General features: G+C 44.2%; 1 protein-coding gene across 5 annotated transcripts in view; it reads right to left on the bottom strand.

The window, feature by feature from the left end:
* Positions 1–17,088, bottom strand: part of CYTIP (cytohesin 1 interacting protein) — a 133,829-nt gene extending 116,741 nt beyond the window's left edge. For 3 of the 5 annotated variants that reach the window (XM_066280935.1, XM_066280937.1, XM_066280939.1), the window contains exon 1: positions 15,255–15,377. Coding sequence is in view for 3 of the 5 variants with exons in the window: in XM_066280939.1 (XP_066137036.1) it covers positions 15,255–15,257 (3 nt within the window). In the remaining 2 variants the exon portion in view is untranslated. Of the gene's footprint in view, positions 1–15,254; positions 15,378–16,818; positions 16,926–17,070 lie in introns of those variants that run through there. The other 2 variants (XM_066280933.1, XM_066280936.1) reach the window with 2 other exon arrangements.
* Between the last annotated feature and the right edge of the window lie 2,816 nt (positions 17,089–19,904).

The raw sequence follows: 19,904 nt of genomic DNA, 5'->3' as shown, positions 1-19,904 counted from the left end.
CCAGCGAATTTTATCAAACATTCAAAGAAGATTTTGTTCCTATTCTACTGAAAGTCTTCCAAAAAATTGAAGAAGAAGCAATATTTCCAAATACATTTTATGAGGCCAACATAACCCTCATACCAAAACCAGGCAAGGATGGCACAAAAAAAGAAAACTACAGACTAATATCTCTAATGAATACAGATGCTAAAATACTAAACAAAATACTAGCAAATCGAATACAACAACATATTAAAAAAAATAATACATCATGATCAAGTGGGATTCATCCCAGAATCTCAAGGATGGTTCAACATACGTAAAACGGTTAACATAATACACCATATCAACAAAACAAAGAACAAAAACCACATGATCTTATCAATAGACGCAGAAAAGGCTTTTGATAAAATACAACACAATTTTATGTTTAAGACTCTCAACAAAATGGGTATAGAAGGAAAATATCTCAACATGATAAAGGCCATATATGATAAACATTCAGCTAACTTCATATTAAATGGCACTAAACTGAAGGCTTTCCCCCCTTAAATCAGGAACAAGACAGGGTTGTCCACTCTCTCCACTCTTATTTAATGTGGTACTAGAGGTTCTAGCCAAAGCAATCAGACAAGACAAAGAAATTAAAGGCATCCATATCGGAAAAGAAGAAGTAAAGGTATCACTTTTTGCAGATGATATAATCCTATACATAGAAAACCCCAAAGAATCCACAAAAAGACTACTAGAAACAATAAGCCAATACAGTACGGTTGCAGGATACAAAATTAACATATAGAAGTCAATAGCCTTTCTATATGCCAACTATGAAACATTTGAGAAAGAACTCAAAAGAATAATCCCCTTCACGATTGCAACAAAAAAAATAAAATACTTTGGAATAAACATAACAAAGAATGTAAAGGACTTATATAATGAAAACTATAAACCATTGATAAGGGAAATCGAAAAAGATATAATGAGATGGAAGAATATACCTTGTTCTTGGTTAGGAAGAATAAATATAATCAAGATGGCCATATTACCCAAAGCAATATACAAATTTAATGCAATTCCCATCAAAATTCCAATGACATTTTTTAAAGAAATGGAGGAAAAAATCATCAGATTTATATGGAACTATAAAAAACCCCAAATAGCCAAAGCAATCCTAAAGAAAAAGAATGAAGCTGGAGGCATTACAATACCTGACTTCAAACTATATTATAGGGCCACGACAATCAAAACAGTATGGTATTGGCAGAAAAATACACACTCAGACCAATGGAACAGAATAGAAAAGCCAGAAATAAAATCACATATATATAGTCAAGTAATTTTTGATGAAGGGGCTAACAACACACAATGGAGAAAAGAAAGCCTCTTTAATAAATGGTGCTGGGAAAACTGTAAAGCCACATGTAAAAGAATAAAACTGGACTACAGTTTGTCCCCCTGTACTAAAATTAACTCAAAATGGATCAAAGATCTAAACATAAGACCTGAAACAATAAAGTACATAGAAGAAGACATAGGTACTAAAATCATGGACCTGGGTTTTAAAGAGCATTTTATGAATTTGACTCCAAAGGCAAGAGAAGTGAAGGCAAAAATTAATGAATGGGACTACATCAGACTAAGAAGTTTTTGCTCAGCAGGAGAAACTGATAACAAAATAAACAGACAGCCAACTAAATGGGAAATGATATTTTCAAACAACAGCTCAGATAAGGGCCTAATATCCAAAATATACAAAGAACTCATAAAACTCAACAACAAACAAACAAACAATACCATAAAAAAATGGGAACAGGACATGAACAGACACTTCTCCCAGGAAGAAATACAAATCGCCAACAGATATATGAAAAGATGCTCATCTTCTTTAGTTATTAGAGAAATGCAAATCAAAACTACAATGAGATACCACCTCACAACTGTTAGATTAGCTATTATCAACAAGACAGGTAATAGCAAATGTTGGAGAGGCTGTGGAGAAAAAGGAACCCTCATACACTGTTGGTGGGAATGTAAAGTAGTACAACCATTATGGAAGAAAGTATGGTGGTTCCTCAAAAAAAATGAAAATAGAACTACCTTATGACCCAGCAATCCCTCTACTGGGTATATACCCCAAAAACTCAGAAACATTGATACGTAAAGACACATGCAGCCCCATGTTCATTGCAGCATTGTTCACAGTGGCCAGGACATGGAAACAACCAAAAAGCCCATCAATAGATGACTGGATAAAGAAGATGTGGCACATATACACTATGGAATACTACTCAGCCATAAAAAAATGATGACATCGGATCATTTACAGCAAAATGGTGGGATCTTGATAACATTATACAAAGTGAAATAAGTAAATCCGAAAAAACCAGGAACTGCATTATTCCATACGTAGGTGGGACATAAAAGTGAGACTAAGAGACATTGATAAGAGTGTGGTGGTTATGGGGAGGAGGGGAGAGGGAGAGGGAGAGGGAAAGGGAGAGGGGGAGGGGCACAAAGAAAACTAGATAGAAGGTGACAGAGGACAATCTGACTTTGGGTGATGGGTATGCAACATAATTGAACAACAAGAGAACCTGGACATGTTATCTTTGAATATATGTATCCTGATTTATTGATGTCGCCACATTAAAAAAAATAAAATTATTAAAAAAAAAGTATACATACATATATATACCAAAGGTATTTTATTATTTCATGTATCTAATAGTTAAATAAGAACAATAAAGGAGGTACACAAAACTAAATTATGTTATAAGAAAAAGCTTTAAAATTTTAAAGAAAAAAATGATATAACACCAAGCAAATAAACCATAAAACTGTTCTTTAAGATATTTCCAGTGACACCTTCTCACTTGTTATTTGGCTCTTATTCTTCACTTAATATGTTTGTTTAGTGAAGAAACAAATACAAGGGAATAATTATTATAATTATTATTTTTAGTGAGAGGAGCTGAGGCAGAGACTGACTCCTCCATGAGTCCTGATTGAGATCCACCCGGAAAGCCTAGTAGGGGGCGATGTTCTGCCACTTTGGAGCCCTTGCTCCATTGCAACCTGAGCTACATTTCAGCACCTGAAGTGAGGCTGTAGAGCCATCCTCAGCATCCAGGACTAACTTGCTCTAATCAAGCCATGGTTGCAAGAGGAAAAGACAGGAGAGAGAGAGAGAGAATGAGAGAGAGAGAGAGAGAGAGAGAGAGAGAGAGAGAAGTATGAAGGGTATTGGTGGAACATCAGATAAGCCCTTCTACTATGTGCCCTGACCAGAAATTGGTAGATGATAGATAGATGATAGATAGATAGATAGATAGATAGATAGATAGATAGATAGATAGATGATAGATAGACAGATAGATTCTTTTTTTTTTTTTTTTTAGGTGAGAGGTGGGGAGATAGAGACAGGTTTCTGCACGTGTCCTTACTGAGATCTGCCCGACAACTCCCATCTTGGACTGATGATCGAGTACAGAGCTATTTTTGGCACTTGAGGCCAATGTGCTAGACCAACTGAGCCATCCACTGAGCACTCCGGGCCCAGGACATCCACACAACTGACCAACGCTCTACCACTGAGCTAATTGGCCAGGGCCACGAAGGAATTAAAATGTAGTATTTCATCAAACATATAATGAGTTTTATGAAATGGATAAATAAATATTAAAACTATAGTTCTATCAAATTTTCTTCACCTATGGATGGAATAACATCACTACAGGCGCTTAGAATATTCACAGATGAAGGCTAAAAAGAATGAGGAATATGAATTTGTGATTTCACATTGGGCAGCTGCCAGGCACCCACCTTGGCAGTACCCTGATTACACGTGACTTTTAACAACCAGTGTAAAAGTTTGCCGAAAACAACAAAAAAATTAGGTATTGGTTCTGCTGAACTGGTGCGAACTGGCTGCACCCCACCACTGTAGCTATCCCTGTTCATTCCAGGAGATTCCTAAGCCTGAAATACCCTGAGCACCGAAGCTCAGGGACGGGCTGAACCCTTGACCCTCTGGTGGACATGCGACAGGGAGACGGTGTATGTGCCCATGAAGGAGGGACTCCTCCAGAGCACGAGGATGCAAGACGTTCAGGGAAGAGAGCAGGATGCTGTCCCATGACTGCCAGGTGGGGAAGGACCCAGGCTGATTCAGGTTATTAAAGGACTGCCCGGTTCTGGCCAAGTACTGCCTGTGACAGTCCCTATCCAGCCATGAGTCTGCTTATGTCGACAGTGCACAGTCATGCTCAGGCAGGGCTTCCAGATCTCTCTAGAATTCTCTGTATCTGAGGTCACAAGGACAAAGCGTGAGGTAACAGAGGCAGATGCCTCATAGTCCAGAACCCCAGGGTGCCTGGACTCTCACTCTACATTTGCGAGCGATGAAGAGAAAGCAAGCGACCCGTTTTCCTCCTCTCCCTGCACCTACCACGTCCTGCTCCAGTGACCCTTTCCTCTCACCTTCCTGCCGGGAGCCCTGCCTTGGGCCGGCCCCCACTGCAGGCCCTGGGCCTCAGCCTGGCCCGGCTCCTGAGCCCCAGCGGGGCCCATCCATGACCTGCCTTTACACCAGCAGGCCAAAACCTCTCTTGGTGACCCGTAAAGTCTTCAGCCCCAACGGGTCCTCTGTGATCACCAGCATCCCCCGCTCTGCCTGTCCCCCTTCCCTTCCTCCCATCGTCCCCAGCCACCTGGCCCCAAGCTCTGTTTCCCAGTCTACCTTTGTCCCTCGCCCCCCTCCTGGCCCTCGTCTGCCCTCCAGGCCCCTGGGCAGACGACAGATCTCCATCCCCTCCTCCTCTCCTGCTGCCCAGTTAAAACTTCCAGCCATTGCTGCTCCCTTGCGCCACCCTTCAAACTGTCCCCCAGGCAGGGAGAGCCTGCGAGTGGGGACGCGGACCTCTCACAGTACCATCAGTCAGGCCCCTGCTGACCGCGGGGAGCAGGCTGTGGTGGGCAGCAGCCTCAGGTAATCCTGGGGGGCCCTCCAGCGACCCAGGAAGCCCCCTCTCCACCCTGACTTCTCAGCCATTGGTGGTCTGGCCTGTGTCACCGGGTGGCTGCCCCTACGGGGAGAGGGCCACAGGCTGAAGAAAATGTAGCAAGCTCCTCTGTGCCTTCCTTGGGCCCCCTAGTCTCTCCAAGCCGCCATTAGAAGGGGGTGCCTGCGCTTGATGAACTCTGGGCATTTCTCCCTGCGGGGCCCTGGTCCTTCATGTGGCCGAACACTGTCCACTTCTCAGAAGGAGCGGGTGGGCCTGATATACACCCCACTCTCCAACAAGCCCCCCAGGAGACAGTGACTAGGGGTCCCTCAGGAAGCATAGGGCTGCCTGGGTGGGGCCGGCGAGGCCGTGGGAGAAGAGGTGAAGCCCTGCTGTAGGGTGTTGGGGCCTGGAGGCTGGGGGAGGGCTGGGACCCCATGGGACAAAGTGCCTTGTTCACGTGGTCCTGGGCACTCAGTGGGCAGCTGCTGAGCTCTGCATGTGTGGCTGACCTTCACCCTCCTGGCTGATCAAGACCTTGTTCTTTCAGCCTCCCTGGGGGCAGCCCTCGGCTTCAGGGGGTTATGAGCCTCAGTTGCAGCTGGAGGTGATGTCTACCTGGAGGGGTCTCTCGGGGGTCCTGAACCCCCACAACCTCATTCCTTCCCTTTCCTGCAGGAGGCAAAGCAGCCGGAGCTCCTCCCACTTCCCACCCTGCTTCCCAACCCGGAAGATAGCAAGCAAAGTCCCCACTGCCCAGCAGTCTGGGGACCCACCAACTGATCCTGCAGTCGGCCCGGCTGGGCCCGAATTCCTCCAATTGAACGGGCGAAAAATGACACTGCATGCCCATAAAAAGGTATGTCTCGGAAGTCCTGCCAGAGTGGAAGGAGGAACCCTAAAAATTCACAAACCCACAGGCTTCCAGGGGACATCCTGGGCTGGCTCTCCTGCCCACAGCCTGGTGTGCTCAGGGGCCAGAATCACACTATTTCTTTTGTCCCTTTAGACATCCAAGTTCTGATAACTGCCTTCCTGTAGGGTGAAGTCGGGCCTGAAGACACCACCAGCCACAGGTGCCCCTCCTCCAGGAAGCTCAGCGTTTCAGGCCCAGGGAGCCCAGATCCCTCCTGATGTTGGCCTCCTGTTTACACCTGATTATCATGTGGTTGCAGCCAGCCAGGAAGCCCTATCACTGAGCACTGCTCTCTAAAGCCAACAGCCTGGGAGGAGACTGGCTCCTCTCTCTCCTCCATGGAGGAAGTTACCTCTAAGGCTGAGTGGACCTTGGTGAGGCGAAGGACAGGGGTTTGACGTACAGTGCCATAGCGCTGTCCCTGCTGAGGGGTGCCCTGTGGAGACCCTCACACTGCATCCGTGTGGCGCAGAGCAGACTGAGGAGCGAGGGTGCTGCAGAAGCCGTGGCCCGTTCCAGAGCCTCCCCACCCGGGGAGGGGTTAGCATATTGTTGAGTGAGAGTCAGGCTCAGAAAGTTCTTCAGTAGAGGGACAGAGGGGAAGACCAGAGGCCGACCTACCTGGAACTACAGTGACCACTGCAGTGACCCCACACCAGGTATCAGTGGTTCTGACCCATGTATGTGACGTGGTGACATTAAGCATGTGCCATTGGCTGGATCTGGGGAAACTGGGTGGTGGGCCATTAGGGCAGGATGAGTCCTGTGCGTCCTGAGGGACCAGCAGCTCTGTCGTGAAAGGAAGCGCCTGGCCGGATCTGTGGCCTGTCCTCAGCCCCAGCACGGCCACCTGCCACCATAGCAGCTCCCCAGAAGATCACTGCTCTGCCCTACTCCAGTGTGACCCACAGCCTTCCTGGCAGATGACTCCCGTGGGGTGATGCTCCTTACTACTGGCCGGTGCGAGCTGCACAGGGAGATTCCCGTTTCTTGGAGGAGACACTGGGTACCAGGTTTCTGCTGGATATCTCCTTCTGCACCAGCAGCCTGAGCCTGTGGCTGGGGTGACGTCCCAATTCATTGTTGTGTCCTTAGGATCTATCATTGTCGCTTGAGGTCCTCAAAAATATTTCCTTGACACGGGCATGGGCTGGCTGTGTACTGTCTTTTCATCTTTGGGAGGGTGACCTGTGCCTAAGGAGTTGTGCCCAAAAAGCCCCATGAATTTCAGCCAGAGCATTCAGTTCTATTCTCCCTTCTCCTGATAGATTAGCTGAAGCTCTGACTGAAGCAGAATTGCTGCACACATGGGTGCTGAGCCACCCTCAGGGCGCCCTCGTCCAGGACAACTGTGTGTGCACTGACAGCACTCTCCCTGTGTGTGGCCATCCCCTCTGCAGGCCTTCCCCTGCCATCACCCGCAGTGGCTAACGTAGTAGAACTTCACGTCCCCCTGGGGTTTATCCACACCACAGAGGCCGGGACACATCTCAGTTCCTAAACTCAGATGTGACAGGGCCATAGCTGCTTCATGTTTCCCAGGGCTTAATTTGTGTTTGGAGGACATTTCTTCTAGGTTATCTCAAGATTCTTGGTTTTTTTCTCCAGGATAAAACAAGTATATATGGCAGGTGGGGATATGTAGTGCACATAGGCGGGGTAAGACCGAGGCCTCTAGGAATTCATGACCCACTCCCAGGGAGTGACACCAGAAGTCCTAGCCCACCATGGCCTGGGCCATTGGCTCCTCAGGCTGTGCTAACCCATCACAGTCCTTTCCTGGATGCTCACCTGGTTCCTCCCCACCCATAGTCCTGGGATCATTGCATGGACCCTGACGTAGAGCCCCCAGGACTGACTGGATGAGGTCCTCATGGTTTCTCACCCCTCACAGGAGTAAGGGATCAGTCTGGAATCCCCACATCACTCTGGGTCACCAGGGTCAGCACACGACCCTGGTCTCTGCCTGGGCAGGGGGAGCAGCTAGGCCACCCGCCCACTTTGTGATCCTCACACTCTCTCTGGGGCTCTGTCATGCTCTCCCCTGGCTCCCTCCCTGTGGAGATGTGAGAGGCAGGCACAGGGTCCCTTCTCAATGACCTTTCACTATCATGGAGTGTCTGCAGGGAGCCATTATAGTGAGGAAGTGAGGATAGGAGGGCAGTGGAAGACAGTGAAGAGCTGGTGCAGTAATAATAATGGATGACTGTCCAGGGCCCTGAGAGGGGCTGGAATGGAGCTCTAGAGGAAATGCAGGAGGTGGTGCTCAGTGAGATGGAACAGACGTGAGGGATGGGGTGTCACAGAATATGAGCTCTTGGTGGCTTGATGGGGCTCAGGGTTCCTGGACATTTACTTGGGGACAATGCAGCATCTAGAGGAGAAGTTATGAGGGTGGATTGATTTGTCAGGTGAGGCCACTAAGACTCTAAACCCTAGGTGCCTGAGCCTTGGGGTTCAAGCTCATGGAAATTTTAGAGAGAATTATTCAGTCCCATGTGGGAGTGAGTGGATTGGCTCCTCCCTGTCAGGTTCCTGAGTCAGGTGTCCAGTGCTAGGTCTTTCCCATCCCTGATCTGGGAAGTCTTATTCAGGATCTTTCTGGAGCCCAGGAAGTAGGGGATGTTAGTTTGTGAGTGAGCAGTGACTACACAGAGGGTTTTGCTCCTTGACTTCTCTCACTGCTCTTTCTCCTGGTCCTGGAGGCAGCCTTGGGGGCCTGCGCTTGGCTCACTGTGTCCTTGCTCACAGTAGGACTCAACTCTACAAGCTCTTGCTTTTGATCAATACTCATTACTGCTTCTGTTTCCCTTATCCCTGGGCCAGGAATGCCCAGAGATGACATGGTTATCCAAATGTGGGATTCAAATAATTTAAAAACCAGTTTTCTGCCCTAATGACTGTTTTAAGTATAAAAAAATGATATACTGGTCTTGGCTGGTAGGCTCAGCAGTAGAGCGTCAATCTGGTGTGTGGAGGCCCCTGATTTGATTTCTGATCATGAAACACAGAAGAAGTTACCACCTGTTTCTCTAGCCCTCTCCCCATCACTCTGTCTCTCTCCCTCTTGCTTTGCAGCCATAGTTCATTTGAGGAAGTTGGCTTCAGGTGCTGAGGATGGCACCATGATCTTGCCTAAGGCACTAAAGTAGCTAAGTTGCTGAGCAACAGAACAGAACAGAGGTTGGGCAGAGCATCACCCTCTAGTGAGTTTGCCAGGTGAATCCCAGTTAGGGTGTATGCAGGAGTCTCTCTGCCTACTTCCATCTCAATTAAGAAAAAAAAAAAAAGAAAAAAAATATATATACCGAAAGTTAGTTTATTATTTCATGCATTTCATACTTTAATAAGAATTAAAGAGGTACACAAAACTAGATTATAAGAAATAGTTTTAAAATATTAATGAAAACATATTAAAGAATACCTTAAAAAAATCAATAAAACTCATTAAAGATATTTCCAGTGACACCTTGTCACCCCTTGGTGGTTTGGCACTTTTTCTCTTTATGTTATATGTTTGTTTACTGAAGTAACAGACGCAAGGGAATTAAAAATGTAGTATTTAATCAAAGATATAAGGAGTTTTATGAAATGAAGAAATAAATACTACAATTCATCAATTTTTTCACCTGTGGGTGGAATGAACATTACTATGGGCACTTAGAATACGCTGTTGTGCAGATGAACGTTAAAAAGAGTAAAATATGTGATTACTGTAGCTCATTGAGCGGCTTCCAGGTGCCCACCTTAAGGAGAAACCTCATTACAAGTGACATTTTATCAACTGGTCTGCTGAATACTCAACAAAAAATTAGGTATTGTTTCTGCTGAACCGTTGTAAACCGGCTGAATCCCACCACTGCATTAGGGCCTCAATCTTGCAATAGAGAAATTGCAGAACCAAAAACTGAGGTCATCATCTTTTTTCTGGCTTGCTAAGGGACAAGGAACAGGCTCTGCTGCTGTCAACAGTCACTCAGACAGTGCCCTTCCCTACCCCAGTGGAATCTACCAGGAAGGCTGGAGCGGGGAAAAGGGAAGCCAGAAATCAGCAAGGCTGGGAGGCGGCCTTGGTGCGGGTGGATAAGAGCAATGCTGCGGATGTCTCATCCACTCCTCTAGGACACACCTGTCACCACCAAGCAGAGCCCAGGGGCTACCAAGAGAGCCATTCTAAAGCCAGAAGGGTGCCTGTTGGAGGGAACGTTTTTCCCAGATTTGTCCTTTGCTTATGCAGTGACCTCACGAAGTTCACGCCTTGCACCTTTCTGAACTAAGAGGGGTGGGGGGGAGATGTGGAAAAGAGGGCCCAGCCCTGGGGCAACTCACAAACTGTGTGTGGGCCAGGTGAACTCCGGCGCAGCGGCCAGGTTCAGGTTATCTCGCTGTGTTCCAAGCACGAGAGCAGAGGTGGTTGCTCAGTGAGCAGACCCGGGTGCTGGAGGCTGGGGATGTTCGCATGGACTAGGTCTTTCTAGACTGCATCTCCCATATCAACGACTGCGCCCGGGGATGCCACAAGGGTGCCAAAACTCTCCTGTGGATGCCAGTCACACACGTGAACCAGGAAAGAGTCAAATTCTCACACAGCGAAGGGTTATTAAATGTGAGTGATTTGAGCCTTTTTTCTCCTTTCTCCCTGCCTCACATTTGCCCAAACTGTAACAGCCTGGAAGAGGAAGAGAGAGGTACCACACCCCTATCCTTCTGCTCCCCAGTTCTTATGTCTAACCAATAGTGTCAGAGAGGATAGTTTAAAATGGACTGCAATTGTTCAATTCTCTGGTCAGGGCACACACAGAAGCTGCTTCAAGTTTATTCCTGCCTCTCTTAAAAAGAAATAAGAAATAAAACAATTTTTAAAAATGGATTGAAATTTTATTTTGATAACACAGAATTAGCTGTGTTTTTGTTTTGTGGAGGCTTTTTTATAGAAAAAGAAAACTGACCAAATGATCATTGTATCTGTCTAAGGTAAAAGGAAATTTGACAAAGCTTAAGTAATTGGAGGAGAAAAAATAAATTTTTATTTTCATGTATTAGCCCAGGCAAGTCCAGATGAGTCAGTAAACTCATTACTCAAAGTAAGCAAAATATTATGATACTAGTATTAGGAAAATGTGCCCTACTTAGGGGTCACAAGTGAAAAGTGAAGGAGGACGACACCCTGCCTAGTGCGTTTGATGAACAGTTGGGGGACCCTGAATCAAACAGCACAAAGGATCCCTATGAATGCTCTCAGCACAGCAGATTGATGATATAGAAACGGAGAAGCATGGTTCTGGAATTAGAAAGACCTAGATTTAAATCCCAACTCTGCTAATTGGTATCTCTGTGACCTCTCAAAACCCTCATGGAAAGCAGCCACAATAAAGCCTCCACACAAGGTCATTTTAAGAATACAAATGAAATGTGACAATCATAATACTGAGAGGAACAGGGTTTTGCTACCCTAAGTCTGTCTTTAGGGGATGTTGATTTTAAGCTGCTTATTGGGAAGCAGGACTTGAGGGAAGGTTTGGCCCCCTCCTCTTTCCTACCTAAGACTTTCAGATAGAAAATCTTGCTGCAGAAAGGAAATCTTAGGATGTTCGCCTCAGCCTAATTTGAATTAAGTATGGTAAATAAGGTTTTGGAAAGGCGCCTGTTAGCTGGATACCCCCGTGCCCCATCGCTTCGAAGTTGCCTAGCAAGGATTTTCCTGCTGATATGTGCCCTCAGTTCCCCAACTACCTGTGAATTGTCCATTCTGACTTCTGAATTAAGACCCCATTCCATCCACCCGCCCTGTTCTCCTTTGTCCGAAGTGTCTTAAACGCCCAATGTTGCCTCAGTGTCTTTGGAATTTTCATGCATGTGTGAATTTCCCATGCGCATGTATTAAAAGGAATTCTCTCCTATTAATCTGTCTCTGTTACTTTGATGATTAGCCCACCCAGAAGAGTTTAGAAGGTGGGAGAAACAGCATTAATATTTTTTTAGCCCCCACAATACCTAGCAGGTGATAGGTGCTCAGAAAATGGTGGCTATTATCATTTACTTATCATTACCATTTATTACCATGGCTACTCATCCAGAGAAGTAATAGCACTGGTAAAAACATTTAAGTTAAAATCGGGGCTTAAATTAAAAAAAATCACAACACTAAAACATTCATAGTTCAGGATAAACAAAATTCCTCAAAATAGTTAGCATCTGGCAATAATTTAGGTACCCTAATTTAGGGACTACTTTCCAGGTGAGAAAAACGTAAAAGGGTTGGGATGTAGCCCGCAGCCCACTTTCTACATCTTACCACAACGTATCGGGACTAGAATGTGACTTAGGAAAATAAAGCCCAATGGAGCTTAATGATTTGCCTGAGATTCTGAGCCCATCTCACCCCCACTCGTCCTCGTATCCCCCATCCATCCACTTCTCAGCTCGTTCAGTCGCGGCGTGCATTTAAGTGCCGCTCGATTTCATCTTTGTCTTAAGAAAAGCAGCTAAGGGAGGCGTCAGTCCCGCTTACTCGGCTCTCCAGACTCCGGGCTTCGTCTTGGGAAAGCACTTGGCAACAGCCACACACGAGCCAGCCAGCAGATTCAGTACAACCTGACATTACTAAACAAGGATTCTCTTAATTACAGCCCATTCGATTCACGGTCCCTGTTCCCTCCCTCCCTTGACCATTTTATTCTTCATTCGTCACTCCACATAGTGTGGGTGGCAGATATGAACAAGTCACCAAATTGGATACATTCCACTTTGTTCCCATTTAGAAGTTCTTACATGACTTTCCCTAGGAAAATCAATTAAACTGTTGACTTTAAATACTATTTGGGAATCAATTATAATTCCAATTAACTGTGCCATCTGGGTTGTTCTTTCACTCTTGGAGAAATTTTGTAATGGTGAGAAATCCTTCATATTTATTCATCCGGTGTAGGTCCTATCTTCAGACACTGACCCTGGCCCCCCACATCCAAGAATTAACCTTCTGATTAGTCATAACCTGGCTTCATCTGCCTCAAACCATTTTCCTAGCTATAGAGGGCTTATCGCTGACCTTTCCCTTCTCTACTCACCTCAAGCTAACATTTACTAAAAGCTTTATCATATGCCAGTCACTCTGTTGCCAGTGGAAATGGGATTCTTCCACAGAATCGCAAGGGAAGCATTTCAGGGAGCCACACCTAGGAGGATGAGGTGTAGGGGTAAGATTTATTGAGTAGAGATGAAGGACTGTCTCTAGATGTCTCGGGTCTCATCCACGACCAAGTGGCTTAGAGCCATCACACTATGGAAACTCCAGCCTTATCTTCACCAAGCCCAGAAAAAGGGCCAGGGTCCAGAAATTCTGTGCCATTGTCCAGCATTTGACAAGGTATCTGAAGCTGCCAAGCTGCCATAGGTTAGTTTAGTCCATGCCAAAGCACAGTCCAGTTCAGCCTGTCTCCATCCGGCTGTCTTGGTCTCTGTTGCTGGCTGTGCTCTGGAGGATACTGAGCTTCCCCACCCAGGCCTGCATTTTGGAGCCAAATTTGGATCCAGGCTGATATGAAGAGAAAACGCATGCAAACCGGTGAATGAAGAGGCAAATGCATGCAACCAAGAGGGGTGTGTTTAGCTTTGATTATATTACCTCTGGCTTTCAAACTCACCTGTCTCTTGCTTGGCTCTTCAGCAGACTTGTGTTGGGGTTCCCACTATCCAATCCTGTCTTTTCCCCAAGTTAGATACCTTTTTTTTATGATTGCCATCTTGGCTTCTTCTGTGCCTGTGCCTAGCAAAGTGACTTCCCCTTTATTGTTTTCTCTATCGGTAATCTGGGATAATGGTCAGTCGTTCCCCTGGGAGCCCACTTCAGGGACTATGTCCCCTGGGGAGCTGTGAATATTATAACTTCTTAATAAGTCAGCCTTAATGTCCAATTTCATTTGCTCTCTTCCTTTATTAATACTAACTAGCTACCTACACTAATAACTCTGCTAAGTGCTGTACACGTTATTTCTTTAAATCCCATGAGGTAGGCAATGTGGTTCTTATCTTTTAAAAAGGAGGAACCTGAATCTTAGCGAAGAAAAGCACTTTGCACAAAGCCACAGGGAATTTTGTGTGACAGCCGCTTCCTCTTCATCTAAGTGACTGAGTCTCAGAGCCCGGCTCCTGGGGGGTGCTGAACCTGCAGTCCTCAAATGAGATAAACAAGCAAGAGACACCCCACATTTTTCTCAAAAGTGAGATCCATCAACACCTGCAGCTTCTACAGATAAAGATTCCCAGGGGCACCCCCCCCCAACTTCCTGAATCAGAATCTCTAAAGCTAAGACTTAGGAACTATCCTTCAGCCCTTCTTGTGTTTAAAAGTTTGAGATCCACTACAGGGTCTTTTTCTTCTTTGACAGCCAAAGTGTTCTTTCATAAAGCCTTCCTGAAAACAACATCCTGACCCCTGGTGGTCTAACCCAGAAGTGTGATGGGCATGATGGGGATTAGAGGAAATGCTCTGTGATAAGCTCACAGTTCCCCTTCGGCTGCAAATTATTTGATTAAGTTTCAGCGGCCTCTGGCTGAGCTCTGACTACCATATTCACTCCTATCTCACAGAAAGTGCATCAAAGCACCTAGTTTGCCGACCTTTTTGGGTAGCAGTTACAAAAAGAGGTACTCAATAAATATTTATCAATCGTCTAATAGCAGGTGATGCAGAGCCAAAAAGACAAGATTCCTTTCTTAGAAAGGTGCATGTAGATGTAGATAAGGGGAAAAATCAATTCTTTCTCTCTCTTTCTCTCTCTCTCTCACACACAGACAGTACATTTCCATGAGCTGCCTTACCCTGCCTTCATTAGAATATCACCTTTGAGTTCTAGTGCGTAGTCCATTTAAACTTGGTTTCTCACCAACTCCCTTTTTTATTTTAATAAAAACCTTTAACCTCCTTGACCAGTCTCTTTTCCCTTCTCCTTGCAAGGATATCACACTCCTATATTTATTGGTCTTTTCTGGTTATGACCAAAAATTGTCTGGATGTCACAAACTCAACATTGGACCAGATAGAAGACATGCTCATTGTTAAATCCACTGTCCGTATAATATTAGAAAAACATAGAACTAGTAAATAAGAATAACTACAATAAAACCAACTGGAAGTCCAGAACATTTAGGGGATCAACAACCCTAGGAGCCAACCAGCTTATTCATTAAACACTTGAATAAAGAATTCCCAGTAATAATTCCCTTCATCTTTTATTCATCATAAAATGTAATACTATTTTAAAACTTGTTCACATCCTCCACTCCCCCACATCAAAGCAAATAACAATAACACATAACCAGAATCAACCTTCACATTTCCAACCCACGCTTACCATAGAAGTTTAGTTGGCAAATGGACTTTAGTTGGCAAACCGCCGACAGTGATTTCTGGTCACCAAGCCAGAGCATGTGAGGAGGTTTCACCTCTTCTGCTCTAAATGAACGCACAGCCCCTGCAATGCAACAGGACACTGACCTTCCGAAAAGGAAATTCGATCTCACCCTACCTCATGCTGCCCTCCTCCTCCTTCCTGAGGGGGGCTCCCACATATTTATTGCAGGACATGGACAAACTGCCTGGTATCAAATACCTTACAAATAAAAGAAGCAAATAAAACCAAAAAAAAATTCCATAATACCTATGTGATTCACAAGCCCTACGCAGATGGAAAATCGGGGTTCTTCTGTAATGAATCAAGTAGAAAAACAAACCATTTCTTATCTGGTGTCACTCACAAATAAATGTTTCACATGTCGCTTTTTGGGGGGCGCTAAGCTTTCAGAGTTTTCAAATGCTGCTTGTTATAATCTAACTACAAATTTGACTATGCTTGATTTTGTTTTCAGATTGATAACGAGTGCAATGGAATTGGAAGAAAGGTTTCTTTCATAATTTTCTAAAAACAAAACAAAAAGGTAAGTCTTGGCTAACTTTGTGCTGTTCAACTAAACCCAAACTACCGGGATTTTTTTTTAACAGTAAACCATGTTAGCTTTTGTCCACATAACATTCATTGCCAGTCCCTGGAAGCAATTTTTAGAGACAGTAAATTTGCCACATGTATAGCAACTACCATATAAATATGTATCATGAAAAAGTTTCCAAACATAGAAAACCTCATGATTTGGTTTGGAAAACAAGTCACTTCAAAGTTGTGGAAAATAGAACTGCTCCTGCCTTAAAGGCAAAGATCTACCACCAATAGTCACTCTGACGATTCTGTACCTGCAACCAGCCCTCTGGGCATAACTTTGAGATACTTGATTTTGCGTGGTCTGTGGAAAGCTAATATAATCTCAAAAGGAAAATGTTCTTCTTGAATTTGTTCATAAAGGACAGCCATTCTTAATACAAAACAGCTTTTGTTTTCAAAATCACATTTGAACTGTAATTATTGAGTTCCTAAAAATCAAGGCAATTTTTATAGTAATCAATACAGTGGAAAAGTTGCAGCCTATGATGATCTATTGTGAGATAAGACTCCTTTATTTGCCATCGTCAGATATTTAAAAATCCAGGGAATGTAATCATGAAAGTTAAAATTTTTATCTATATGAGAGAAATCTGGCTTCTCTTATGAGTTCCTGCTTACAAAACTACAAGATTTTCTGCCAGTTGTTGTTGAGGTTTGTATTATGGGTATAGAAACCATACACACTTTGCAAAGCAGCTGTGTTGGCACCCCTATCCCTCCACCTCTCTTTCAGGGTTCAGTTTGGTATGTGCTCATGGATCAGCCTGTCTGTCCCAATAGTTTCTTGCAGGCCTGGCCAAGAACTTGCATTCCTCTACACACCAATCCCTCTAAGAGTCATTAAGCTTCACCTAAGTCCCACTTCCCCAGCGTCTCTTGAGAGGCCTTAGAGAAATCTGTCTGACGGGTACTTTGTCCTTACCTGTCCTGCCCGGCTGGAGTGGCTGGGAGAAGGCAGAGAGTGCAGTGTGGCTGCCCTTCGGGAGGTCCTGGCCAGCGTGACGCTGGGGGAGGGCACAGTACGGGCAGCTGGAGGAAGAAGAGGAGGAGTAATTCTTGTGCCACTGCAAACATGATACTGTGCCAACAAAAACATCATTCTTTTTCTCAAGAAGTTCAAAACACTTTACAAACATTAACTCACAAGACCAAGTAGTTATAGAGCAATTATTACTTTATTATGCTCTTCAAATGGGCACTGCAAGCAAAGTCACTAGGGAAGAAAGTCTATTTATTGTTTTGTAATTCCTCAGATATCTGAGCACCTACTCTGTGCTGGACACTGGAGGTAGACAAGCAAGTACATAGAAAGGCCTGTGCTCCTACAGGCTCTCACACTAGTCCATGCCCTCTTGCTCGCCCAGTCTGGCCACTAAGCACTTGGCTACACTACTTACTACATTCATTTACACTTTATTTTGGCCCAAATTGTTTACAGGAATGTGCTCCATTATTCAGAATGTCCATAATGTTTTAAGTACTGAGCAAACTCACAAAAGAAAATATTTTTTAATTACGGTACCTGTAATTCTCATTATAATGACAGGAATTGGAGAATATCATCAATTGAAAGTGTTTTCTTTTCAGATGCTATAAACAAAGCTTTATCACCAGCAAGCCTATCTCTTGAAATGTTTGTGGAATTATTAGAAGTGGACAAGGAAGGCTAAGATAAAAAAATAACATGCTGAGCAGTTTATATAAATAATTTGGCTTTAAAAAAATAATGAGGTGAGCAAATATGTTTGGTGAAGTAGAAAGCCTTTAGCCATGGGTTTTTTTCTGACCTCTTTTATTTTCTGTGGCAAAATGTCAGGTCAGATGTAAAAGGTGACATGCCATTTCTACATCCTTCTCCTTCGGCAATGGGCTCCAGATATTTTCAAGTTATTTACAACTAACTAAACCAAGATGGTGACTGCTTTTTAAAAATGTATGACTTTCTGATGAATCAAGCAGGATTTAAGCTACTATGGTTTTTTTTTTTGTTTTGTTCTGGGTTTTTTTGTATTTTTCTGAAGCTGGAAACGGGGAGAGACAGTCAGACAGACACCCGCATGTACCCAGCCGGGATCTACCCGGCACGCCCACCAGGGGGCGATGCTCTGCCCCTTCGGGGCGTCGCTCTGCCATGACCAGAGCCACTCTAGTGCCTGGGGCAGAGGCCAAGGAGCCATCCCCAGCGCCCGGGCCATCTTTACTCCAATGGAGCCTCGGCTGTGGGAGGGGAAGAGAGAGACAGAGAGGAAGGAGGGTGGGGGGTGGAGAAGCAAATGGGCACTCCTACGTGCCCTGGTCTGGAATCGAACCCAGGTCCCCCGCACGCCAGGCCGACGCTCTACCGCTGAGCCAACCGGCCAGGGCCAAAGCTACTATGTTTTAAAGATGCTAGATAAGGATTCTAGTCTGTTCTGGCAGTCACTAACCCACCCAGTTTGGACTGAACATAGAGGCTGCTACAGTTTTCCCTCAGAAATTCATACATATTTTAAAAGCCGTAGGGAATTACAATTACAATTACAATTACTACCTAAAGCCCAACTTCCCTTCTTAACAAACACACCCTGACTGAACAGAATATCACAGAGTAAGGAACGTAAATTTGTGATTTCCGCATTGGGTGGCTGCCCAGGCATCACCTTAGAGAGAACCCTGATTACAAGTGCCATTTTAACAACCGATTCGCTGAACTCAACAAAAAAATTAGGTATCGGTTCTGCCAAATGGATACGAACCGACTAAATTCTACCTGTATCTAACTAAAGCCTGAATATCTAATGTACAAAGATCACAACATATGCCTTTGTGTCTTCAGCTACTAGTTTCAAATCTTTGCTGAAGTTGAATTTTCTACAAAACATCAATATAGCACTTAACTGAGGCTAGCCAGGTGACAGATCACACTGGGGTTTACTCTGCATCTGAAAGAACAGACAGGGTGTTTAAAACCCCTTCATTAAGCAGAGCTGCCAAGGATGGGAGTAAAAGCAATTAAACAGATTATTAATTTAAAAACATCTGTTTTTTATTAAAGAGCTACTACACTAATATCAACACCATTGTCATTCAGCTTTTCACCATTCAGATGGCCAATAACTCAAGAGCTAGAATCATATTCTACTCCAATTATAATAACAGCACTGAAAACAGCAGACTTATTGACTAGCAAAAGGAGACAAGAAACAGTTGCCCATGACAACAATGACACTGCGAACTGAAACTGCTTATTTCTGGGTTCGGATCAAACAAGAGGAGAACAGAAGAGAGGTCTACGGGAAGGAACCAGAGCAAAGGAGAAAGAGGGAGGGAGGGACTGGATTGCTGTGAAGGATTATCCTTTGAATTTGTTTTTGCATCTTTTTGAAAGTGAAAAATATTGATGTTCTTATAGATTGTACAGAACATAATGGTAGGTAGTGGAAGATAATTACTACCCAGTAAAAAAGTTGTTCTGTTTATACAGCCTCTTACAACAGTTATTTTAAGGATATCCTGCTTTCTTTAAATATGTTTAAAAAGGTTCCTTTCATTTTCTAAATTTGAAATATTGATATCCATTTCCTAGATTTACCTGAAATAAATTTCATAAAGTCAATAATGGAACAATGTTGCTCTGCACTTTTCTGTGAACTTCTTGTGTGTACTCACTGTGTTTTTTCTATCACATTATAGTATGTGAACATTTTAAAAATGATTAATGATGCAGTTTGATTCTTTGTATCTTTTAAAAATGCTGGCACTGTATATTTTGCACCCTTGTTTACTGAGCAATAAATATCCGTATGATACACAATACTTTTTCCTTAATACTGGAAACCCCCTAAGAATCCACATGTCATTTAGCGGATACATTACCTGATGAATTAGACCTGATCAACACGCAAGCAAATATTTATCTTCAGGTAAAACCCAAACGTTTCCACCTTCATTAATTCATCAGCAGGCAATGCAAATTCACATTTTCAGCCAAATCCAGCAGAGGGCAGGGTGCTCCCACTAACAGCCAGC

This window comes from Saccopteryx bilineata, chromosome 5, assembly GCF_036850765.1.
Source record: "Saccopteryx bilineata isolate mSacBil1 chromosome 5, mSacBil1_pri_phased_curated, whole genome shotgun sequence".
NCBI classification, from domain to species: domain Eukaryota; kingdom Metazoa; phylum Chordata; class Mammalia; order Chiroptera; family Emballonuridae; genus Saccopteryx; species Saccopteryx bilineata.
Note: the sequence above shows the minus strand (reverse complement) of the source record. Positions and strands in the feature narration are given on the sequence as shown.